The sequence below is a fragment of the Oncorhynchus clarkii genome, chromosome 17, assembly GCF_045791955.1.
Source record: "Oncorhynchus clarkii lewisi isolate Uvic-CL-2024 chromosome 17, UVic_Ocla_1.0, whole genome shotgun sequence".
Taxonomy (NCBI): Eukaryota; Metazoa; Chordata; class Actinopteri; order Salmoniformes; family Salmonidae; genus Oncorhynchus; species Oncorhynchus clarkii.
The window spans coordinates 20,482,048-20,508,803 of NC_092163.1; the positions used below are offsets into that span (position 1 = coordinate 20,482,048).

Consider the following 26,756-nt stretch of genomic DNA (forward strand, 5'->3'; position numbering starts at 1 on the left):
AGTCGACTGTATGGTTATCATATGAATCACTGGATAGGAAGGAGAGATAGGAAAGAGTTCTGTTTTGTAGTAGAAATGTAGTAGAAATGTATTATTTTGGGAGCTGACTTGTCTTCTCTGACTTCTCTGTCTCGCTCTCTATCTCCCCTTGTCACTTGTTTGCTCTCTCGCTTTCTATGCCCCTTTTCTCTCTCGTCCCCTCTGTCGACAGTGTGTCTGTGGTGTATGTGTGTGTTTGCATACATGCATGTTTGAGATTTACCTGACAGAGTATCTCACAGCTGTACAACACTGACATCATGTGACATCATTTGTAAATTAAACTTATACTGTTATTGGGTAAGATGTTGGGTTAAACCATCTACAAGAAAACAGTATTTTTTTATTCATCGTAAAATTTGATCTCTACAGAATTTTTTTTCCGAGGAACAAATACATAGCATTACATAGAAATACACATGGTTTTATTGACATTAAATTCAGGCAATCAATGTTCTCGGTCTCGATTTGCTTTGTCATGAACAGTTGAGTTTCAGCACTGGGCTATCTCAGATGGCAGGGAATCATCGTCGAATTTATCACTTGGTTCTAGAAAGGAAAACACCCACACATCATGAAGACTTGATGGTAATGTTGTTATTTTTTTTAGAGCGAAAATAGCTAGCAAGAAAAAAAAACACACCTTCAAAGCATTCTGGGATCTTGAGTTTTCCATCGATGCACTGGGTTGACACTGCATAGCCACACTTCTTTTCCTTGTTCATACAGTAGACCGAGAGGACTTCCCCATGTGAGATTTTATTGGGCTCGAAATCCTTTATCCAAAATGTCCTTCCATTGTAAAGGATGCGTCCTCTTTTAATATCTACCTTGCAGGGAACTATGGAACAAAGAGGGAAATTATGATGAATAAGAATTTAGAATTAAAAAAACAGCAACATTCAGCTATTCAAAAACACTGATTTGATAGGTAAAACAATGTATTAAAACAAAGCAAAATTACAAAATTGTCACAAAATCAGTGGTCCTACCCCTGCAAGCTGGCTTTATTGACCAATCCCCTGTTTGGAGACATTCGATCTCCACAGGCCCATCCAGGACATAGTCTATATTACATCCATATCTGACCGTCTCCTTGAAGCCGTACTCCCTCTTATCATGAATATTCATGTAGCCGTTGTTGATGTCTGTTGGAGCTGAACAGGTCACCACTGGAAACAAACAGAGGTCAGTCGGGGCTAGTGTGTGGTCAGAATACCACTTTAACTTCATCCACAAAGCAAATCACTTCATTTCCTCAGAGGTATTACAAACATGTCTGGCCAAAACGAAAAGTAACAAACGGATACACGAGCCAATAACCATCCCCCTCAGTTTACAAAAGTTATGGATGGCACCTTTTACGGAGGTGACATGTAGTGTTCAGCAATAAATATAAAGATGTTTTATTGTCACATACAGGGCCCCTGTAGAAAATTAGGGTTAAGTGCCTTGCTCAAGGGCACATTGACAGATTTTTCACCTTGTCGGCATGGGTAGTCAAACGAGCCCCCACCACCATCAAAGTGACCCATCCCTGCTCTAGGCTACCTGCAGCAATACAACAGATCAGAGACTTTGACTGATAATACTGTACCTACATTTACATTCTGGTGGCTCAGTCCAGTCTCCGTTAGTGCTGCACGATCCCCTCTCATTGCCTATGAGGACAAGTGGAGGGAAACACTCGTAGGTCCCCCCAAAACCAAACACCGTCATGTTGCCTGTGAACTTACTGTCGTAGACTATTTTCCCATATTTAGGTATTGGAGGAAGACCACACGTCACCGCTAACAGAGGAGAGAGATTTCATTCACATGCTCATTAATCAAGCACATTTGATCCAAATACGTGATATTCTCTATATTTTTTTTATCAGAGACATACAATGTAACATATGAATATGAATAATATAGCCTACAGTAAAACCATTATTCAAATCTCCATTTTACACATTGTAGAATGCTCTTTACAGTTACAGCAATAAGGCCACGTTTACATTGTGCTTATAGATTTGTAATTGTCAATGTGAGTTTGTACGCATTTATCAATGTGAGATCATGCTGAATCATTACTGTTCAGTGCTAGAGTAGCTATGCATTTCAGTATAAGGCAGACACTTACGTGTGCACTTCGGTGGTGGATCACTCCATTGACCGTCATGCAAGCACTCAATGGTGCTGGCTCCTTGCAGGGTATACCTGTAGACCACATTACCGTAATCTGTCATATTATGTGATAATAAAAAACAAAACATCAAGTAGACACTATATTAGGTGTATGGGCATACAATGATTTCAACGTTGACCTACTTTACATGTGTTTGATACAATAACACGTTATAGACTTTGACAGCACAGAGAGGTGACCAGTCGTCAATGAGACACGAAAATAGAATTTGTAAACGGTATTCCCCATACCCCTCGTGGCAGGTGTAGTTGATGGTACTCTGGTAGACAATGTCCACAAACTCCATGTCTCCGTGGTCCAATGCTTCTGGGAAGGAGCAACTCTTTGCTGCGTCAGAAGTACAAAATAATCAGTCAGCAATGCTCAACAGTTCCATCAATGAGTATCAAATCAAATCAAATCAAATCAAACTATTTGCCACATGCGCCGAATACAACAAGTGTAGACTTGACTGTGAAATGCTTACTTACAAGCCCTTAACCAACAGTGCAGTTCAAGAAGAAGAAAATATTTACCAAGTAGACTAAAATAAAAAGTAATAATAAAAAGTAACACAATAAGAATAACAGTAACGAGGATATATACAGGGGGTGCAGGTACCGAGTCAGTGTGCGGGGGTACAGGCTAGTTGAGGTAATCTGTACATGTAGGTGGGGGCGAAGTGACCATGCATAGATAATAAACAGCGAGTTGCAGAAGTGTACAGAGGGGGGGGGGCGGGGGGGGTAAATGTAAAATGTCCGGGGGCGATTTTTATGAATTGTTCAGCAGTCTAATGGCTTGGAGGTAGAAGCTGTTGAGGAGCCTTTTGGTCCTAGACTTGGCGCTCTGGTACTGCTTGCCGTGCGGTAGCAGAGAAAACAGTCTATAACTTGGGTGACAGGAGTCTCTGTCATTTTTATGGGCTTTCCTCTGACACCGCCTATTATATAGGTCCTGGATGGCATATATTGAGTATCAACTGATCATTCTTGTAATATATTGAGTATCAACTGATCATTCTTGTAATATATTGAGTATCAACTGATCATTCTTGTAATATATTGAGTATCAACTGATCATTCTTGTAATATATTGAGTATCAACTTATAATACTTGTAATATACTGAGTATCAACTGACAATACATGGACTATACTGAGTATTAACTGACAATACATGGAATATACTGAGTATCAACTTATAATACATGGAATATACTGAGTATTAACTGATAATACATGGAATATACTAAGTATCAACTGATCATACTTGTAATATATTGAGTATCAACTGATAATACTTGGAATGTTTTTATGAGGATCAAATGATGATACATGAACAGTACTACTGTTTTTGGTCCAACTTTATAACAGCGACCTACTTGAGCACTTGAGTCTAGACTTGGTCCATTGTCCACTAGCAGTGCAGATGATTGTGCGAGAGCCTGAGGTGGGTGTATATCCTTGTTTACAAGACAGCACCACCACGTCTCCGGGGGAGTACACCCTCTGGAGCCCCTCCAGGTCCATACCGTCACTAAGGGACGGGCGGCCACATTCTGAGGGGGCAGACAGGTAACGGGATGGGTCAATAAAACATACACACACACAGAAACACACACAGACACAGAAATAAACATGGACACAGATTAACCAAAGAAGTGCCCGTGCAACTCCCCAGGCATGTTACTTGTAGTCGAGTGATAGTTTGTTGAGCATAAAGGTAGGTGGACTATTAAAATAAAGTGTATTTTTACTTTCAGCTGACAGTAACTGAAAGTATTCGTCAACATGACACAAGCCCACTCTGAGAGTACGTAGCAATATTGAACAGCATACAGCACAGAAATACAAAAGGCTTCTAAAATCAATAGGCCAAAACTGGGACATACTGAACAAACATATAAACACAACATGTAAAGTGTTGGTCCCATGTTTCATGAGCTGAAATAAAAAATCCCAGCAGTGTTTCATAAGTACAAAAATCTTATCTCTCAAGTGTATTGCACTAATTTGTTTACATCCCCGTTAGTGAGCATTTCTCCTTTGCCAAGATAATCCATCCATCTGACAGGTGTGGCATATCAAGAAGCTGATTTAACAGCATGATCATTACACAGGTGCATCTTGTGCTGGGGACAATAAAAGGCCACGCTAAAATCTGCAGTTTTGTCACGCAACACGGATGTCTCAAGTTTTGAGGGAGCGTGCAATTGAATGTTAATTTCTCTACCATAATCCAACATCTGTATCAAGAATTTGGCAGTACATCCAACTGGCCTCACAACCTTAGACCACGTGTAACAATGTCAGCCCAGGACCTCCACAACCAGCTTCTTCACCTGCGGGATTGTCTGAGACCAGCCACCCAGACAGCTGATTAAATTGTGGGTTTGCACAACCAAAGAATTTCTGCACAAACTGTCAGAAACTGTCTCAGGGAAGCTCATCTGCGTGCTCGTTGTCCTCACCAGGGCCTTGACCTGACTGCAGTTTGGCATCGCAAATGCTCACCTTCGATAGCCACTGGCATGCTGGAGAAGTGTGCTCTTCAATAATGAATCCTGGTTTCAACTGTATTGGGCATGTATGGCGTTTTGCAGGCGAACGATTCGCTGATGTCAACGTTGTCAAAGTGCCCCATGGTGGTGGTGGGGTTATGGTATGGGCAGGCACAAGCTACGGACAACGAACACAATTGCATTTTATCTATGATAATTTGAATACAAAGAGATATTGTGGCAAGGCCCATTGTTGTGCCATTCATCTGCCGTCATCATCTGATGATAATGCACGGCCCCATGTCGCAAGGATCTGTACAAAATTCCTGGAAGCTAAGAATGTCCCAGTTCTTTCATGGCCTGCATACTCAACAGACATGTCACCCATTGAGCCCGTTTGGAATGCTCTGGATCGATGTGTACGACAGCGTGTTCCAGTTCCCGCCAATATCCAGCAACTTCACAAAGCCATTGAAGAGGAGTGGGACAACATTCTACAGGCCACAATCAACAGCCTGATCAACTCTATGCAATGGAGATGTGTCACGCTGCATGAGGCAAATGGTGGTCACACCAGATACGGACTGGTTTTCTGATCCACGCCCCTACATTTTTTTCAACGGTTGTCTGTGACGAATAGATGCATATCTGTATTCCCAGTCAGGTGAAATCCACAGATTAGGACAGAAGGAATTTATTTAAATGTACTGATTTCCTTATATGAACTGTAACTCAGTGAAATTGTTGAAATTGTTGCATGTTGCGCTTATATTTTTGTTCAGTGTAGATGATGTATTAATAGATACTGTACCTTTCTTGGATGTCACTGGTGCATACAAGGCAAGCAGACAGAGCAGCAGCAAAGACAGACTTGGGGCCATTGTCTGTGGTGTGGAGAGAGTGTCCTCTCCTCTCTGCTTTCAAGGGTAAAAAAAATCTGAATGTCGTTGGAGCTCCCAACTTTTTATGTTACTCAGGGTATATAGATAAGAGTCGATGACAACGCAGAATGAGGCAACCTCGGGGTCTTTTAGTATTTTTGTAATTCACCGTAACACACCAGACCTTTGTGAGCCTTACTGGTTATATGCCCCACCCCTATTCCTAGTACACATCAACATCAACATGTTCTCTTCATCAAACCATGTCTGCGAAATAGAATGTGCTTTCAATCCATTTATGTGGTACAATAAAGTTGACTGAAACTATTCTAGCACTATAACATTGATGTGGCTAGATGATGCAGTGGTGTAGATCTACATACGCAGACCTACCACTATGAAATCTTTACTTGTGGGATTGTATCTGTTAACCTGGAAGGACATGCAATTTGTAATCTCATACAGTTTGTGTTTGATGTTCTTGTTGCAAAATTGCAAGAGTTCAGTCAGATACCGAGTTCAAGTCAAAACAAAGGTTTGTTTACTCGGAGTTAAAAAGTAACTTGTTTTTCTCTCCCAAAACTGCAGAGCCCTTTGTGTATGAGCAGAGCTTCCAAATACTGTAATCCTATACTGACATCTAGTGTTGTTTTCAGACATCATGTACTATACTAAACAGGCAATCAAATTCAGGCTCATTAAAGTTATGGATATAACAGGTTACTAGCAAAGCAAGGCTGGATTATTTGGACACAAAGTAATTAGACTGCTAAAACAGATCATTTTTAAAAAGTCATGTTTATTTGTCATTTATTTGCCCTATTCTTCCTCTTTGTATTGTGTTTATTTTGTGAGGTCGGCAGGACATGTCGCAATCTCAGATGGAAGTGATTTGGGCTTGAGGGTGTACTCCATCTTGCCTGGTTCTAAGAGAAAGACAGACACACAAACACATTTGGCATTTTAGTGGTGCGAATATTGAGGACTCAGTTAAGCAGCGTTTGGGAAGCTTTCAAAATGGGACCACAACACATTTTTACTCTGGGTCGTGTTCATTAGTTATCAAACGGAAGAAAATGGACTGAAACATGGAGGGACTACGACACGTGTCCAATAAGAAACACTCATTTTTGATTTACGTTGTAAAATGTCATAATGAACGTGACCATGTTATCTTGGTACGACAGGCCTCACCTTTAAAACATTCTGGGGTATTGAGTGTGCCGTCGATGCACTGACTTGCTACTGGAATGCCACACTTCAGCTCCTTGTTCAGACAGTAGAACACAACAGACTCCCCATGAAGGACTCTATTGGGTTTCAGATCCCCAATCCAGATCTTCTTGGCGTTGTAGAAGATGCGACCTCTGTTGATGTTAACTTTACAGGGGGCTGCAGTAAAGCGACGACAAGCAAAGCAACATGACTCTCAGTTTAGAATTGAAAAGAATTGGAATATAATTTAATTAAATAGATCATGGAAATTCTTTAAATTTCTTCTATATCAGTACCCAAACTGACACACCACGTACACAATAGGTTGGGAGCAACACATGGTCTGCCACTCAGCAGCGACCCCGGAGAAGTTTTGGGAATGCAGTGCCTTGCTCAAAGGCACAACGGCAGTACGCTCTCATTACGCAATCATTTCAGTCATCAAAGATGAAATAAATGGTTGCTGATACACATCTAATCACATGTAAGTCAACAAGCTGGTTTGGTATACAGACACACACAAGTGACATTCCCACAAGAGTAACAACAGTGCAACCTTTTCTATGACTCAATAGCTCGGGTGTGAACTTTCCCCTATATACAGCAGAGGAGGCTGGTAGGAGGCACTATAGGAGGACATGCTCATTGTAATGGCTGGAATGGAATATACGGAACAGAGTCCAACATGTGGTTTCCATATGTTTGATGTGTTTGATACCGTTCCATTTAAACCATTCCAGCCATTACAATGAGCTTGTCCTCCTTTAGCTTCTCCCACCAGCCTCCTCTATGTACAGTTATAGGGTCAGCTTCCTCTCCCCCAATCCTAACCTTAACCATTAGTGAGGGAAATGCAAAACTGACCAAAGATCAGGGTCTAAGGGCAACTTCACCCTACACTGACTCATTGACTCACCTCTGCAAATGGGCAAAGTGGACCAGTTGCCTGTATTCTGACACTGTATTTCCTCAGAGCCGTCCAGAACGTAGTGTTCCTGGCACTGGTACTTGACCTTCTCCTTGTAGCCAACCTCCCTCATCACAGCAAAGGTGATGATGCCGTGGTCTATCGTTGGTGGGATGGAGCAACTCACCTCTGCAACAGGTCAGAAAAGTCATGGGCTAGTGAAAGTGCATTAACAATGCAATAACCTATTTCAAGTAATATTGTCAGGGTTAATCTAAATTAAAAATAAATAAATTAAGGCATAAACAGAGGACGACAGGATTATGCAAATGTATCAATTATCATCACTTGGAGTGGATGAACAGTTAACAATAACAATTTTAGAGAATCATCGTCAGGGTTTGATGTTCTTGTTGCTCCAGGCATAAGCGACATAAGCAGTTCCTATGCCGCTAGGGGCCCCCACATTTTATTTATATTTATTTTGGGGAATTCATTCGGGGTCTCAATTTACTGTTGAGAGTTAGGATAATAGAATACACAAGGTGCAAGTTCAAAATTTGGTTGTGCATCACTCAATTAGCCATATCAGCTAACAAAGATTGGTAAATTAGTCTAGCCATCTATCTGCCGAAAACTGACCAGGCACGCAAGACACGTGCCCAGGGACCCTGACCTCCAAGGGGCCCCTATTGATTTTGTTAGTCACTCTCACTCAGATATCATCAACACGGCATAAGTAATGGGTGGAAAATGGGTGGAATTGCAGGAAATTAGCTTTAAATATATATTTTTTAAATGATCTCCACCCCTTGGCAAAATGGGTAGAATTGCAGGGAATTAACTATAAAACATTTTTGGGGGGCAACCAAATCTCAAGTAGGGCCCCCAAAAGGCTAGATCCATGTAATAATGTGACATAAAAGATAATTGATAATTTATCAGTGGTTCAACCAGATGTCACTCAAAAACTTCTCAACCAATGAGATTTGTACATTGCTTATGCTGCCACTGTCTGCACCTACCCGTGCATACCGGTGGCTCAGTCACATTTCCACTGGCCAGGCACGATCCTCTCTCGTTACCAATGGGAGCTCTTGGTGGCAAACACTCATACGTCCAACTCTGTCCGTACTGGATTTCATTGCCAGTGAACTTCTTATTGTCATAGACAATTTTACCATGCTTAGGTGCTTGAGGCAGAGCACAACTCACAGCTGCAGGGAAGAAATATTTTAAATAATTTAGACTACATTTTCATATTTAGACAAACAATGGAGAAAAGCAATGTTACATTCTTGAGGTATGGTATACCTTTACACATTGGTGGTGGTGCACTGAGGGTACCGTCGTGTAAACACACACTCTCATTGGCTCCTATCATGACGTACCTGAAGAACACAAATTATTATTGGTCTGAGATGCAGAGTCAGCTAAATGTAGTCAGAACTAAACCACACTGAATTTCCCTCACCCATCATCACATGTGTAGTTGAGCACACTCTTGAATGGCACTTCAATCATCCCTGGCTTTTGCATAGGCTTGGGGAGAGGACACATCTTTGCTGTGTCAAAAAATGTATAAGATTCACGTGGATATGATTTATGCCTTTTATGTTGTTAATAAAATGTATTACCATATCCCTATCCCCTTGCTAAAGTATGGGCTGTCCATGGTACTCTATATGTGACTTTAGGGTTCCGGAATTCTCAGAAACATTCCCAAAATTCCCAGGTTTTCCAGAAATCCCAGTTGGAAGATTCCTTGAATCAGGGACAAATAAGCAGGAAATCTGGAAAACCCAACAATTTACCTGAATTTATGCTTCACATTACGTAATGGATGTTTTGTGAATGGGTTGGAACTTACGAGAACACACAAGGTCCAGTTTGGTCCACTCTCCCGAGGCCAAGCAGGTGACCCTGGCAGTCTTGGCTTTCCCAGGTGTGTATCCCCGCTCACACACCAGGGTCACCTCTTTTCCAATCTCGTACTCACGCTTTAGACCCAGTGTATCTATACCGTCGGTCACGGGTGGGTGGCCACATACTGAGGATAAATGGGAATATTGATAGACAAACATAACGCTGCGCCGTAAATGATATAAAAACACATTGGAAACACGGCTAAAGCATAGGTTACTGAGTCTTGTGAAACCAACACTGTAGTATATATTCTGTAATTGAAAAATACTGACGTAATCAAATCATTTGCGCCATACCTTTCTTGGATGTCACTGACGTATACAAGGCAAGCTGGCAGAGCAGCAGGAAAGCCAGGGTTGGGTTCATCTTTTGCGGGGTTGAGAGAGACTGTGTCCGTTCTCCCGGCAGTGGACGGTGAAAAATGTAGATGGTCCGTTCAAAAGCCCTGAAAGTCTGATCCAATCAGATCGTCTGAAATAGGCTTCCATTGATTGAACCCAAAGTTCAAAGCACATGCATGTTTACTCCGAGTTGAAGGATAACTTTCACTCAGTACACATACACACAGACACGTACGCCCGCACGACAATGACTCCCAATCATAACATGTATCAGCTGTATAAAATACAGGTTTCATCACGGTAATACTAATGCTAATAATGTTTAAAAAAAACTGTCATTCGAATTCGATTTGGTTTCTAAAGGGTGCAGTCTTGCCCTACCTGTGTCTTTCAGATAGGACAGGTTAAGCCTGGTTCAGATGGTATTTATTTTGGCCATTGCCCAATGTATACAGTATATTGTTCATCTGCTACTAATGTATTAGCTTGATATTTAGCATTACATGGCACCTTCGGATCACCAAGACAACTATTTACATCAACACTTGGAGCACTAACACCCGTCTTGCCTTCTGCTGAAGTCCTGCCCTTACGACTGCTACAAGGCTAACTATCATAAATATGAGGACAACAGTGGGACACAGATACTTTTTAGGAATTGGGAGAGAAAAGCACTGAGGTCGCAGACAACTGTAGTCTGACATGTACTGAAAAGTCCCTTTTTTCCTTGGTTTACATTTGCTATATCGTTTCTTCCATCCTAGCCATATTTCCTCCTCTGCTTGCATGCACCCTCCCCTATATTAAGGTGTTTTGGTACTTCCCGTATGCTCTACGCTTTTCCACGTGCAAATTTTTACTATACCACAGGTCAATGTAGTCTACCGGTCTAACTGTTAATCCGGGCCTCTATCCACCATTCATAGTGACAATAGCGGTAGGTGGATCGTTTGTCCAGATCTGCAATAGCTATCATACCACACATAAGAGCATTCAAAACGGCATGGATTTATAATATGAATCCACAAGAACAAATAGGCATAGCTGAGAGGCTGCGGAGAGGCATCATTGCAGCATCCCTATTGATCTTGTTTAGGGACAACACAATTATCCTACATAGACTAGCCTACAACACCACAGTGCAATCAATAATTGCTTTATTGTTTTAAAGTGAGTACACAGTTCTACTCTAGGCTGCCGTGAAAATGTCATTAGAATAACATATGCTCCCGGCAGGCCCGGTTATTCAGGAAAGTTTCAAACGCATTCCTTGTCGGACTGAGCGGCTATTCCTCACGCACCTAGAATCTAACCCTTCAATACAACCAAAATATTTCTCATTTGACTTTCAAATGTATGACCTTTTATATCTGGCATTAACACAACCAGTCACAATGTTTTAATCTGATTAGGCTACTTCAAAAGTCATACACACGTTCGACCAAAATATAACTCCAACATCCTCAAAATGGTTTGACATTAACCAGGTATCCAGTACATGTTGGATAAAACGTGTTATGGAAACAGCTAATTTATTTGGCAAACTTTCCAAATGTTGACAAAACAAAATACGCAAAACAGGGTGGGATCTTTTCGTGTCAGTAAAATTCCTTATTCGAGAAATGGCGTTGGGAATGCTTTTGTGGTATGTTGTGTGGTTCTCCCACTAGGACTCAGGAAAGCATGCCGTTTGTTAGACAACAAATTAAACAGGTTATAATGAACTTCACAGGGTGGTGAAAGTGCACGGTGATGAGTTTGGTTGACAGTTGACAAATCAAATAATCTCGCAATTTTGTCCATAATAATCTCATCATGTAGGTGGGTGATACCTGCGCTATATCTGCGTGCTATTGGATAGAGCACATGTGCCAATACCAGAATGGGCACATTAGCTATACCTACGCCACATTTTTTTGTGACAAATCCATCAGTAGGCCTAGAGTTGAAAATGCGATGGAAACCTATTTGTTGTCGTTTTTTTGATACATGGGAATTTAACCGAAAAGTTATTTTTATGTGCGCTACCTATTTATGCACAGACTTTTAGTCGATTTGACGAAAACACAACTCTGACTGGAAAATGTGCATATTTTTTTAAATGCAGATTTTAGAATGACAGCATGAAAATCTGTTGCCAATTGGATGGAAACCTAGCTATAGACACCCTAAAGGCTATGGCAAGTGTGCCAGTCCAGTGTCAATTTGATTATGCCTGCACATCATGGTTCACCAGCAGCCCCAAACGTAAAAATTCAGCTACAGACCAGCCAAAACAAGCTTGTAAGAATTGTACTTGTAATTGTACTCCCTATTCACACTCATCTCGATGTCGAGCATTTTAGGCAGCTAGGCTGGCTATCTGTGGAGAAAAAAAAGAGTACTATTAATTCAACATGGTATAGTCCACAGCATTATCACAGACTCAGCCCCCAGGTACCTACCTATCCAACTATTTTTAATTTGTTAATAATGTCCTCCAGAATAATATCAGAGGAAGATACTCTAATATTCACTGTTTTAAAAATAAGTGTCTATCTGGTAAGAACACAATTTTATATACCAGCGTTGTTTAGTGGAACAAACTACCACAACAACTCAAAGCCATACCGAACATAACCACTTTTTAAAAGAATGTGAAAAGCTGGCTAATGTGTGAACAGTATAACCTTTTTTATCTGTATCTATGCAATGTGTCTGTATCTCTGTAATGTGTCTGTATCACTGTAACGTGTCTGTATCACTGTAATGTGTCTGTATCTATGTAACGTGTCTGTATCACTGTAATGTGTCTGTATCACTGTAATGTGTCTGTATCACTGTAATGTGTCTGTATCTATGTACAGTATGTATCTATTTGTGTATGCATGTATGTAAAAAAAATATGGACCACAATGGAAATACGTTAACTGACAGATCAATCAATCAATCCAAACTGTGCAGTCGACATTTGGTTAATGGAAAGAGATATCTGTTACAAAACACTAACAAAAAGTTTAATGACATTCGGAGATTGTCAAGACAAGTCTTCGATACCTGGTAAGCCTACAAGGTGAGATTGTCAAGACAAGTCTTCGATACCTGGTAAGCCTACAAGGTGAGATTGTCAAGACAAGTCTTCGATACCTGGTAAGCCTACAAGGTGAGATTGTCAAGACAAGTCTTCGATACCTGGTAAGCCTACAAGGTGAGATTGTCAAGACAAGTCTTCGATACCTGGTAAGCCTACAAGGTGGGGAGGAATGTATTTGGTGTTTTTCAGGATCGACATGGTCTATTTATTATGGTGTTGAAAACTCAAACCATGATATTGAAGTGCCTGAAGTCGGTAGAATTTGTTTAGTGGTTGTGTTGCACTGACACAGACATATGTTGGTGGAACATCCATTGCATATATTTTGTATAATTGTAAATATGGCATCAAAATGTTGAAAATCTGATTTCCCGGTAGCTGATCATGGTCTTCAGCTTGCTCTGACCACATAGTAGGCCTAATGAAATAGGAAAGGAAAGTGGGCTCATCTGTGGTGGTCGGCAAACCCCCAACCTACTGGCAATAGGACTGCATGGCATTGACTCTGCCACCAAAGCATGCTGAAGTGGTAAAGTCGATATCCACGTATATAAGCCCTACAAAGGCAAAATGCAGTTACTTCGAATTTGGTCCGAAATATTTGATATTTTGTAATGGCCAGGTATTATCTGATTAATGTGGTATCAGGTAAGACCCAAGTGCAGACTGTGTTGAAGTAACAATGTTTATAGCAACAACAGGTCAAGGCAGGCAGGGGTCGATAATCCAGAGTAGTGGCAAAGGTACAGGATGGCAGACAGGCAGAGTGATCAGGTAGGCAGAGTCAGAGTGGTCAGGTAGGCAGAGTCAGAGTGGTCAGGTAGGCAGAGGCAGAGTGATCAGGTAGGCAGAGGCATCAGGTAGGCAGAGTAAGAGTGGTCAGGTAGGCAGAGGCAGAGTGGTCAGGTAGGCAGAGTCAGGACAGGCAAAGGTCAAAACCAGGAGGCCAAAACGAGATACTTGTGCAAACCAAGAGCTGTGAAACCACTGGTTGACTATAACAAACAAGACAAACTGACACAAACAGACAGAAAGAAACCCAGGGGAAAAGTGGGGAAGATGGGTGACACCTGGAAGGGGGTGGAGACAAGCACAAGGACAGGTGAAACAGATCAGGTTGTGCCAATGTGGTATTTAGTTTCCTGACAGAAGAACAAGCCAGTTAATCAGAATATATCAGAAATTGTTGTCTGTCTAGACAGAAAAATACTTTGAAGTGAGATTTTGCAGTTAAAAAAACATGGATACAGTGTTGCCTTTGTAGGGCAGTACTGTTATTGTTATTTGTGATTGTAAACATTAGGGGAGGGTCATGTGAAAATATGACCCTCCCCCACAGTAAATGTCGAACTGTCCCTAATAAGCCATACATAACACATTGGATAAAAATGTGATGCCTATGATCAGTGCCTGACTTAGGTGCCGGTACTCATTTTGGCCGCTGGTTCTGTTTGAATTTAGGTGCAGGAACTCCATAATAGATACATTTTAGCCAAGTCACGCACTGACTATGATATGACTGATATGTAGTTTCTCTTCAAGTAAATAGTTTTAACCCAAACATTTGCCAGTATCTTTTACACCACTGGGTGACGCTCCAATCTTCCAAATTCCAACAGACAGTTGCCCTCCCACCAGGCGATTAACTGTAGTGACGTCAGCTCAAGTGAAAGAAGGAAGCAAAGCGCTCAGTGTGGAGCTGTCAGTAAAAGTAGTTGTAGCGACAGCAAGGGAAAGCCCATAGATAGAACAGTGTGTCCAGTTACAGTCTGACCGCCTCTCCTGCTCAGTGGCAAAAGACAGTACGCGTGGAAATACATTGGATTGAATAGGCATATACATTGGATAGAGAGGAATAACGTTGCTTTTTGACTATGGCTGATGTCACGCAATTCAACGAGGGGACCGGGGACTTCGCGAAAGGGTTCGCTCGTAAAGGAGCTTTGAGGCAGAAGAACGTCCATGAAGTGAAGGACCACAAATTCACTGCAAGGTTCTTCAAGCAGCCTACTTTTTGTAGCCACTGCACCGACTTTATCTGGTAAGCGCGTTTCCTCTCCAGATGGCCTCTGCCTGTTGAACATTTTGGAGAACTCCGCTGTCTTCTCAACCAGCTATTCTCTTGTCACTTTCCCTACATAGCTAACTGTGCTGCACCGTTACTTATCATTTTCTTACTGGAATGTTTGGTCTTCCACGGCAAAGCTGGACATCTTAAAACCAACATTTGACTATAATGTGCCTCGAAATGCAAGCCCAAAGAAAATGAATCCCTTCTGCCTACAGTGGGCTAGATACACTATACATTTTAACTGACAGCGCGCCTACTTTAATGTTTGTTACAAATTGTAAAAGTTGTATTTATCCTAGTCCTCGTGTTTTTGATAAATATTGAAATAATAACTTCCTGCCAACGAAATGTAGGCTCTAAAACCGAAACAAGTAACAAGTGGTAACTATTCGGGATGTTGGGTGGTTGAAGACGCACCCATGTTGACCAACCTTCCTCTTCAAGGGGTTGTGTTTCCTTGACCATGTATTGATCGCTAAAGAGACAGAGAGGTCATCTTGAGTGAGTGAACATAATTTTATAGTTACGACCTATGGCCTCTAAAATACTCCTAAGTAATGTGTAATGATTCTTGGGAAACATCTTAACAGTTTAGGCTACTTGTTTTTCTCTTCTGACTGCAGCCTATCCTACAGTACCTTACTCGAGGTTTGCTTTGCAAAATATAGCCACCTGAAAAATAACAATATTAAAGGGAAGTCGACACCCCTCAGGCTTCTCATCCCCCATGTCCCCTCTTGCAAGATATGAAAGGTGCTCCCTCCCCCTTTCCTATTCATCCACACAGCATTTCAATGAGCTAGTATTCTAGATGTCTTGCCTCAATTCTGAGCTTAATATTCAACATTTCCCACCGAATAAGCCCTTAATTGAGACAGACTTAGAAGTCTGGGAGACTACTGCTGTCTCTGCTTGATATGGTAAACGTGTTTGTCAGTTTAATGCTATTTGTTATTTCATTCCTCACTTTCCTCTGTTTTCACAGGGGATTTGGAAAGCAAGGATTCCAGTGCCAAGGTAAAAATTAAATTGATTGACGTCCATTCACTCAGCTCCATTCCACCATACAGTGTATACTCATTTGTGTGTTTTTTGTACTGCATTAATTCAAGAGGACCAGTCCATTTGACTTGCATTGACTAAAGAATGTTGCAATTCGCATTGGAGTTACTTACCTTTCAAAGAGTTTGAGAGATACAGGTAGGCAATGTTCCCGTTCCCCCTAAGCTGCAAGGAACAGGCAGCTCCCATCAGAGTGCAGCACAGTCTTTTTTTCTTAAAGGGGCAGTGTTGTAATTTGAGATGGTCTTGAATAAGCTAAGTAGCCAATAGGCAGAGCGTAGCATAATTTGTCTGATTCCCTGTAATAATGGTATGGGAATAATAATGCATTTTGTTTTGTAAAGTGGTTTCTTGCATCAGAAAACAACACACTTTCAGTCACCTCCTTGTCTGACGGACAAGTGGATAAACATTTGTCTTCAAAAGTACGCCTTAATTGAACACCAGAAAATTGACTGCTACTGTAGGCTTAATGGTAGAACAGCTATTTCCATATTATAATGTGATGGGATGCGTTTTTCACCATTGTTTTTGATGGTAGACCACTGGTGGGCCTACATTATGATCACATAGCCACAGTGGCTAACTGTTAAACCAGTAAATTAAAGCAGGTACAGCCTTAGTGTTCACAGTAAACATGTGGCGGAAGTTACACAGGATTTTCACAACTTTCAAATTTGCACCTGCATTGACTATAGAATGTTGTAATTTTTTGGAGTTACCTTTCAAAGAGTTTGAGATATACCAGTAGGCCTACATTTGTCTGTGCTGTTTGAGTATGATGTCTTCCTTATACACACACACACTGGAATATGAAGTCGTAAATAACAGAAAATAATGGTTAAAGTATCTGTGACAGCACTCAGAAGGTCTAATCACTCAAAGAAATGGCATGGATTGATGTTGACTGTTTTCTGTTTCCTTCCCAATCTCATTACCATTTCAGGTCGTTTGAAGCAGTTCTTTTAAAAAAAAAAGAAGAAAAAATAGTTATTTATACATTTTTAAAAAGCCAATGACTCGCAACGTAGAGACTTTGAACTTTCATTACTCTCTGGGCATTTTTGTTTGAGGTCTCAGGAGTTTCTTCAAATGCACTTTGAGACTTAAATCATCTTAATTGGATTTATGCAGCTAATGCTAAGGGATATCTTGATGTTTAGTGGTTGTCTGTGTGAAGAATTGATGGTCTACGATAAAATAAAATATGGTTATTTATGATATCAAAGTGAGAACATTTACAATGCACTCCTCAGCTCTTGGAAAGACGGACCTAGATGTTTTGGGGACTACTTGCTAAACATTAAATGGAGAAATGAATGTGCATGCATTATTCTCAGCTGACTAACTAGACTGACATGAAATCAAATCACACATGGCAATCTCATGGATGCCAGAGTTCAAATAGGCCTTGTAAAGGAAATAGAACTATGAGATTTTCTCTACAAAACCAAAGCCCCATGGGCCCCTGTCAAAAGTAGTGCACTACATAGGGAATAGGGTGCCCTTTGGGACTTAGAATAGTGTACTGTAGCCTGGCAGCGGAATCTGCTTGTGCTTCAACCAGGCTAGGTCAGAGGGGTTAATGGCATTCGCCTGTAGTTTGCCAAGTCTTCTTAGTCAGACTGGGTCTGTGTCTCTTCCATGTGCCATCAATACTCTCAAACTTCTTGTTTACCGATTCCCATCAGGGCATTACTCAAACCTGAAGAATGTAGGCTGTGCTCGTGCTGAGAAAAGATGAACTTTTGTCTCAAGAAAATGTTTTATCGAGGTACCAGTTACCAGGATTTATAAAAGGTTTCTAAGCTGTATATAGGCTATATATACTGCACATACACTGAGTGTACAAAACATTAGGAACACCTTACTAATATTGAGGATAACCCCCCTTTGCCCTCAGAACAGCCTCAATTCATCGTGGCATGGACCCTTCAAGGTGTCAAGTATTTAAAGGGGAAGCTGGCCCATGTTGACTCCAATGCTTCCCACAGTTGTGTCAAGTTGGCTGGATGTCCTTTGGGTGGTGGACCATTCTTGATACACATGGGAAATTGTTGAGTGTGAAAAACCCAGCATCATTGCAGTTCTTGACACACACAAACCCGTGTGCCGTGCACCTACTACCATACTCTGTTCAAAGGCACTTAAATCTTTTGTCTTGCTCATTCACCCTCTGAATGGAGCACATGCACAATCCATGTCTCAATTGTCTCAATGCTTAAAAATCCTCTTTACCTGTCTCCTCCCCTTAATCTACACTGATTGAAGTGGATTTTGTTCGAATCATACTTTTTCCTATTCTTTGAAAGCATCGCCTGCATGGCTGCACTTCCAATGAACTGGCGTAACACCTGAGGAAAAACCCCACTCTCGTCCTTTCTCTAGAAGATTAAGAATGTGAGCAAAGCGGGAAGTTTTCCTACGGAGTAAACAACTTATTAACAATACCGGTTGAACGCCAGTTAAGTATGTTGATTTGCGCTTAAGTGGTGTCCCCCTCGGATATATGCCATCCTCTGTTGAACATGAATGGTAGTGTAATGTGGAAAGTGGTGATCTTGCCAGCCAGGACTGAGAGTCCCTGCCTCATGGTAAGTGCTGTTGCTTCAGCCTGCCAGGATGATGTTAACCTGCGATCACTGAGCCGTTGGTTGAATGTGATCCGTTCTGAAAGGATGTCTTCTGAGAGCTGCTGTTAAATGGCAGGAAAATACATCCATTTGCTGGAGTACGAGGATAAACACGCGCCAGAGAAGGCTTTTTGATCTCTTGGGGGTTCAGAAGCCCCTTGTCTGGAATATGACTTATTTTATTGTTGTGGAGTGAGTGTGAGAGAGAGCGAAAGAGTGTGTGTGTGTGTCCAGGTTCCTGCATGCATGTGTGTATCGTAAGTTGTATGTACCCATACGTACGGATGTGTTTTGTACATAGACAAATACATAGATAATGCATCTGTGTGTGTGGAGCCTGTCTTCCAGGTCTTAGGAACTGCGATCGATAAAGACACTCCTCCATTTGTACGTGTGTCTTGGAGGTGCGATGCACTTTGCTCAGAGTGTTTGCCGGTATATTTGATGGTAAAGCCTGCTGGTTATTGAGTCAGGGCTAGGTGCTGCGGTGACATGTTTTTAGCTGAATGCCAAAGCACCATTGTTGAAGCCCCTTTTGTCTCTGTCTTGTCCTCTCCCTCTGGGTTCTGTCACCATCGCAGCATCGCTCGTGACTGTTATAGTCTCTATTGGTCATGTAGAAATCACAGTGCACTATTAAAGACCTACACCAAACCCCTGCATTCAGAGCATACTATAGATATGCATTAGAGATCTCAGCAACACTGTCGGTGCTAGCTGCTCTTTCCCCCTAGTAGGCTGTAGGGAATGATCTCTGTATCCATTCCATATACTTACTCAGAGAGCTGGTAGCAGTGGTTCTACAGCCACTCTGGAAAACACAGCATTCCTCCCCTGTTATAAATCTGTTCCTGGGTCTACTGCTAAATAAATAATAGCCACCGTATCAAGATGAAGGCGAGGAGGTAACATCCCTGTTATTCAAAAGCTGAAGGTCCCACTTAAAAATACCTGTCATCTCATCAATTATTAAGGGACTCCTTGGAAATGGGGAGGCTCAAGTCAACGAGCAGGGAGGCTTCTGTTGAGTACAGACATGATACACCTATCCTATTGGGCTTTCTGGGCCGGCATGAAATTTGAAGTTGCATTGAATTTTCTGGAATTTGAAACTGTCTGGAATTAATTAATTTGTTGGTGATCAAATGTGAACTTGACATACTTGTTTCCAACAATTGTATGCGAGACATTAAAATGAGCTTGTGTCATATTCGTCTCCATTCTAAAACCATTAGCTACCAATCCCCCATGGATTATTTCATATCTAGTCTATTCAGACCAACTAAAGCAACATTGATGATTTAAGAGTTCAAGATCTCTCTATCGCTTCGTTATGGGAATCCCCAGACAGTACATAGAGCTTGTCAGAAGCCTTAGCCAACAGAGAAATCATATCCACTAGCTAACACTCAACAAGTCCTTTTCCTTGGTTTGTAAACTGACACCTCACGGTCACAGTTGAGCTATGCTGTTGTGTCATTCCCATGTTACTCGCCCACTCCAATTATAAGGTTGAGAAAATACGACCAAAGTAAAGGTGAAGGGTGAACAAGCCCTTATGTTTACCCAAGTGCAAGTAGTCACCATGTGAGATGGCATTTGTGCCAATTGTTACCCTCAGACAATCCTGTTTCTGTGGAATCCAATTCCGCAAGTTAACCTGCAGGCGTTTGTATTCATATCCCAATTACATAGGAATTGCTGTTGCCACATTGTCAACTTGTGCATGGCTCCACACCCAGCCTCTCTAAACTGTACCATTAAAACATGATAGCAGTCTTTCATCCAAATGGTAAGAATGTGGGTATTACCACTAATATTGAATGGAAGAGTTAGCGTAAGCATTCCATTGATGATTATTGGCCCAATTTAACATTTAAGCCCATCTAGGGACATCATATACTCTACCTAAGTGTATATCAATTGATTCTAAAATATAAATGACCATGGAGAAGTCTGCTTTTAGATTTTACATAGTCTCCTAGCAGGCTTGTCCATACATTAGCATATATTGAAACCATGATAAACCAACCACAAAGCCATTGGCTTCAAAACGACCTACCTCAGACGACTGACTACCTTCTCTTCCATTATGGTTGGAGTATGGATGGAGAAATGGAGCCCAGGGAATAGTGTCTTCATGGAAGGACATTGTTGGTTTGAAGGGTTGAATGGGTCTTCTTTGAAAGGTGGTAGTGGATTTTTGCTCGATGCTTTCCAATGGTCTGTGGTGCTGGTGAGAGTGGAGGAATAATAGGTTTCTTCATGTGAGAGGAGCAGAGACCAATCTCCCAAGGGAGGGGTAGGAGCAGAGCAATGCTTCTATGACTATGGACATGTAGTGTACATGAATGAGAGATGTGGATGGACAGTGTAATAGTGATGGCGCCACAAAATTGAGTCTTTTTCTCTCTTGTTTGAACTTAAACAGTCAAATTGAGTTAGATCAGTCCAATATAATACCTGAACAAATTTAGACAAATATTTAGATATAACAAAGGTTTCTAAGTCCTGTTCTCTCTATTCAAAAATGACTTAATACAACCAATAACCAGTGCACCACAGACAAACCAAGCCTGTGTGTCTCTGTTCACTTTCATTGTGTTTGCAGACCTGCTTAACCATGTTCAAACCAAACATTGACCCAGAGGAGACGTGATAACACACTCGCTCCCCTTCCCTGGAACCTCCCTCCTGTCCCATTGACGAACAGTGGCCTCTCAACCCGCTCTCATCTCATGCTCCGGGCTTGTTTAGACAGTGCTAAGGGAATCCTTGTGCACATCCTGTGTTGACAGAGGACGGAAAGGTCAACTCTACCCTCCTTACTTTTAGAGTTCGACCGATTTTATGATTTTTTCACCGCCGATACCGATTTATTGGAGGACCAAAAAAAGCCAAGACCGATTAAGAGATATATATATATATTTATCATTATTATTTTTATTATTATTATTATTTTTTATTTGTAATCATGACAATTACAACAATACTGAATGAACAATGAACACTTTTTATTTTAATTTAATATAATACATGAATAAAATCAATTTAGTCTCATAAATAATGAAACATGTTCGATTTGGTTTAAATAATGCAAAAACAAAGTGTTGGAGAAGAAAGTAAAAGTGCAGTATGCGCCATGTAAAAAGCTAATGTTTAAATTCCTTGCTCAGAACATATGAAAGCTGGTGGTTCCTTTTAACATAAGACTTCAATATTCCCAGTTAAGAAGTTTTAGGTTGTAGTTATTATAGGAATTATGATGCGTAGACTATTTCTCTCTATAGCATTTGTATTTCATATACCTTTGACTATTGGATGTTCTTATAGGCACTTTAGTATATTGAATGAATGATTACGAGCTTGCTGCTGCCTACCACCGCTCAGTCAGACTGCTCTATCAAATATGAAATCATAGACTTAATTATAATAAACGCACAGAAATACGAGCCTTAGGTAATTTAATATGGTCAAATTCGGAAACTATCATTTCGAAAACAAAACATTTATTCTTTCAGTGAGATACGGAACCGTTACCCATTTTATCGAACGGGTGGCAACCCTAAGGCTAAATATTGCTGTTACATTGCACAACCTTCAATGTTATGTCATTATTATGTACAATTCTGGCAAATTAATTATGGTCTTTGTTAGGAATAAATCATTTTCACACAGTTCACAACGAGCCAGGCGGCCCAAACTGCTGCATATACCAAGTCTCTGCTTGCACTGAACGCAAGAGAAGTGACACAATTTCCCTATTAATATTGCCTGCTAACATGAATTTCTTTTAACTAAATATGCAGGTTTAAAAAATATATATACTTCTGTTTATTGAATTTAAGGAAGGCATTGATGTTTCTGGTTAGGTACATTTGTGCAACGATTGTGCTTTTTTCGCGAATGTGCTTTTGTTAAATCATCACCTGTCTGGTTGAAGTAGGCTGTGATTCGATGATAAATTAACAGGCACCGCTTTGATTATATGCAACGCAGGACAAGATAGTTAACGTAGTAATATCATCAACCATAGTGATTACGTGAAGATTGATTGTTTTTTCTAAGATAAGTTTAATGCTAGCTAGCAGCTTACCTTGGCTCCTTGCAGCCACAAGGTCCTTTTGATGCTGCACTTGCGTAACAGGTGGACAGCCTGCCACACAGTCTCCTCGTGGCAGTGTAATCGGCGTCCAAAAAGGCAGATTTACCTATTTGTTATGAAAACTTGAAATCCGCCCTCAATAATCGGCACTGCCGATTTAATCGGTCAAACTCTACTTACTTTCCCCCGCAGTCCAACCAGGTGTGTTTTCTAGTCCTCCCATCGCCCATAGGTTCCGAGGACTCCCATCTGCCTTCCCCTGTTTTGGAGTTGGTTCTCAGCAGTACATTTTTAAGCTTGTCTCAACTTATATTGCTGTACCAACTAGTTTCAGCGAGGCAGATTAGGTCTAGTTCTGGATTCAAAACATTCTCAATGGAGATTCTCCACTGAAAGTGCTATTTAGTCCAGTACTAGGCCTAATCTGGGTCTGTTCCTTAGTATCCAAAAACTTTTTATAGTATAGGTAGGTAGGTAGTTTGTTATGCACTCTTCATTTGACTAGTTGGTCCTGTTGTATCTAGCACTCTCTCTCTATGCTTAATTTAGCCTGTACCTGTATTCTGACTGTACTTCTGCAAGGTACAGTTATTTATTTATTTTTTGTAACCGACACTTTGTTTATATATATATATATATATATATATATATATATATATATATATATATATATATATATATATATACAGTGCCTTGCGAAAGTATTCGGCCCCCTTGAACTTTGCGACCTTTTGCCACATTTCAGGCTTCAAAAATAAAGATATAAAACTTTATTTTTTTGTGAAGAATCAACAACAAGTGGGACACAATCATGAAGTGGAACGACATTTATTGGATATTTCAAACTTTTTTAACAAATCAAAAACAGAAAAATTGGGCGTGCAAAATTATTCAGCCCCTTTACTTTCAGTGCAGCAAACTCTCTCCAGAAGTTCAGTGAGGATCTCTGAATGATCAAATGTTGACCTAAATGACTAATGATGATAAATACAATCCACCTGTGTGTAATCAAGTCTCCGTATAAATGCACCTGCACTGTGATAGTCTCAGAGGTCCGTTAAAAGCGCAGAGAGCATCATGAAGAACAAGGAACACACCAGGCAGGTCCGAGATACTGTTGTGAAGAAGTTTAAAGCCGGATTTGGATACAAAAAGATTTCCCAAGCTTTAAACATCCCAAGGAGCACTGTGCAAGCGATAATATTGAAATGGAAGGAGTATCAGACCACTGCAAATCTACCAAGACCTGGCTGTCCATCTAAACTTTCAGCTCATACAAGGAGAAGACTGATCAGAGATGCAGCCAAGAGGCCCATGATCACTCTGGATGAACTGCAGAGATCTACAGCTGAGGTGGGAGACTCTGTCCATAGGACAACAATCAGTCGTATATTGCACAAATCTGGCCTTTATGGAAGAGTGCCAAGAAGAAAGCCATTTCTTAAAGATATCCATAAAAAGTGTCGGTTAAAGTTTGCCACAAGCCACCTGGGAGACACACCAAACATGTGGAAGAAGGTGCTCTGGTCAGATGAAACCAAAATTGAACTTTTTGGCAACAATGCAAAATGTTATGTTTGGTGTAAAAGCAACACAGCTGAACACACCATCCCCACTGTCAAACATGGTGGTGGCAGCATCATGGTTTGGGCCTGCTTTTCTTCAGCAGGGACAGGGAAGATGGTTAAAATTGATGGGAAGATGGATGGAGCCAAATACAGGACCATTCTGGAAGAAAACCTGATGGAGTCTGCAAAAGACCTGAGACTGGGACGAAGATTTGTCTTCCAACAAGACAATGATCCAAAACATAAAGCAAAATCTACAATGGAATGGTTCAAAAATAAACATATCCAGGTGTTAGAATGGCCAAGTCAAAGTCCAGACCTGAATCCAATCGAGAATCTGTGGAAAGAACTGAAAACTGCTGTTCACAAATGCTCTCCATCCAACCTCATTGAGCTCGAGCTGTTTTGCAAGGAGGAATGGGAAAAAATGTCAGTCTCTCGATGTGCAAAACTGATAGAGACATACCCCAAGCGACTTACAGCTGTAATCGCAGCAAAAGGTGGCACTACAAAGTATTAACTTAAGGGGGCTGAATAATTTTGCACGGCCAATTTGTCAGTTTTTGATTTGTTACAAAAGTTTGAAATATCCAATAAATGTCGTTCCACTTCATGATTGTGTCCCACTTGTTGTTGATTCTTCACAAAAAAATACAGTTTTATATCTTTATGTTTGAAGCCTGAAATGTGGCAAAAGGTCGCAAAGTTCAAGGGGGCCGAATACTTTCGCAAGGCACTGTATATATATACAGTTTAGAAATGTTTTGACCAAGACGAGTGACTGCCAGACTGTGTGCTGCTATGCTCTGACTCGCTGCATAATCATTGGCGTCACACAAGTCCGTCTGCTACATTTTTATGGCACCATCAACCCTCAATGGGTTACGGTTGCATTATTTCTCCATGGTGCTGTCTTCACTGCAAATGATCTTCAGTATTCCATATACTCTTTCCCCGCCATATTTCCCCTGGGTTTACAAGGCCTTATATACTGTGTAATGAATACCATCTCTTCTTTGGGGATGTGTGATGGCTTTATCACAAAGTGCACCTGAAATCCCCTTTTAATGGACAGTGTTGGTACCAGTCAGTGAGGCAAGGTTAGAGGGAGAATTTGCCATAAACAGACCCACTGCTGACACCAGTCGACAGGCAGAGGCCAACTGTGTCAACCAACCAGGGTTATGTGACTTATGCTGGCATTTTGGAAAGCCAAACACATTGCCCTGTGGTGGAGCCAGCCCATCGCCTCGGAGGCTGTGGATTGGGGCTTTAATAATAGGGCTCTCCTCCCCTGGTGCTGAGTGCCAGAGAGCTTGGCCGCTACATTGCACTCTGCCTTGGGTAGAGCAGATGTAACCCCCACTTCTTCCCCTCTCTCTCTCTCCGCATTCTCTCCATTCCACAGCATCCTAAGGGAAATTATCAATAAAGCCCTCGGTTAGCGCCAGGCTCGTTCTTATTACTCTGAAAGCTAAGGTCATGACCTTGAATTATACCCAAGCTGATGATTCAGATTTTAGTTGCTGCTCATCACAATAGTGAAAGAGAATACAGAGAGGGCTTTCTAGTAGAGCTTCTGTGTGTCTGTCTATGGGGTTAGTCCTCCAATCTATTCTGATGGCAGGGGGAACCGGGCAGATTAAAGGGATGCTGGCCCTGGGAGTAAAACCACTTAACCCCCTAAACCTTCCATTGGTACAGCCTCTGGATTCTCCATCCACCGTAAGCCACATAGAACCTAGACAATCCCTCCTTTCCAGCCCATGTATGCACACAGATGCAACAGCACCTCTGGCCCCTAGGGCTGAGCAGCAGGAACAGAGCGAACCTCCATTACACCCGTCATCCTGAGAGCTACTACAGTACCACCGCTAGATATCTAGGCCTGTATCAAAACCCTCAACCACGACTTACTTTAGTGCCAGGTACTAAAATGCTGTATATGGACTGTATCTAATCGTCAACTCACCACAACTCACTTTAGTGCCGGGCATTATTAAAATGCTGTTGACCTATATGGGCATTCTAATAACATAATACCTCGGTTTGAAAGCAAGGCAGCGACGTCATCATTTATTTTGTACATACTAAAGTCAAATAGGCTATAAGCATACTCGAATGGGCTCAGAGCCAGGCTACAGGATCCATGTGTCATGGATTGTCTCTACTTTGTAAACGACTTGCCATCGCCACTGGTTAATCCAGGCCATTTCCAGGGCTGTGTGGTTGGATTATGGCTTTAGATCCAACAAAGCTTCTGT

The 26,756-nt window shown here is 41.3% G+C and overlaps 3 protein-coding genes across 5 annotated transcripts in view; 1 reads left to right on the plus strand and 2 right to left on the minus strand.

Annotated features, from left to right (window-relative positions):
* Nucleotides 1-362: 362 nt before the first annotated feature.
* Nucleotides 363-5,995, minus strand: LOC139370489 (beta-2-glycoprotein 1-like). Of its 2 annotated transcripts, none has more exons than XM_071110001.1 (8): nt 5,522-5,995; nt 3,592-3,768; nt 2,460-2,556; nt 2,164-2,240; nt 1,641-1,829; nt 1,032-1,211; nt 683-880; nt 363-588 (listed from the first exon to the last, which is right to left on the minus strand). In XM_071110001.1, exons 1-8 carry the CDS (start codon nt 5,589-5,591, stop codon nt 533-535), a joined length of 1,044 nt encoding a protein of 347 aa, XP_070966102.1. In that variant the 5' UTR covers nt 5,592-5,995; the 3' UTR covers nt 363-532. The 2 variants fall into 2 exon arrangements, with proteins under 2 accessions (XP_070966102.1, XP_070966103.1); XM_071110002.1 differs by having other exon boundaries at nt 1,776-1,829; nt 5,522-5,781.
* Nucleotides 5,996-6,370: 375 nt separating this feature from the next.
* On the minus strand, nt 6,371-10,095 carry LOC139370488 (beta-2-glycoprotein 1-like). The gene is made up of 8 exons (XM_071110000.1): nt 9,936-10,095; nt 9,584-9,763; nt 9,188-9,278; nt 9,028-9,104; nt 8,739-8,930; nt 7,723-7,902; nt 6,786-6,983; nt 6,371-6,517 (listed from the first exon to the last, which is right to left on the minus strand). Exons 1-8 carry the CDS (start codon nt 10,003-10,005, stop codon nt 6,435-6,437), a joined length of 1,071 nt encoding a protein of 356 aa, XP_070966101.1. The 5' UTR covers nt 10,006-10,095; the 3' UTR covers nt 6,371-6,434.
* A 4,606-nt stretch (nt 10,096-14,701) lies between these two features.
* The window catches only part of LOC139370490 (protein kinase C alpha type), a 215,526-nt gene continuing 203,471 nt past the window's right edge, over nt 14,702-26,756 (plus strand). Inside the window, exons 1-2 of one of the 2 annotated variants that reach the window (XM_071110005.1) lie at nt 14,702-15,094; nt 16,110-16,141. In XM_071110005.1, the coding sequence (XP_070966106.1) occupies nt 14,928-15,094; nt 16,110-16,141 (199 nt within the window). In that variant the 5' untranslated portion in view covers nt 14,702-14,927. The remainder of the gene's footprint in view (nt 15,095-16,109; nt 16,142-26,756) is intronic. The other variant, XM_071110004.1, reaches the window with a different exon arrangement.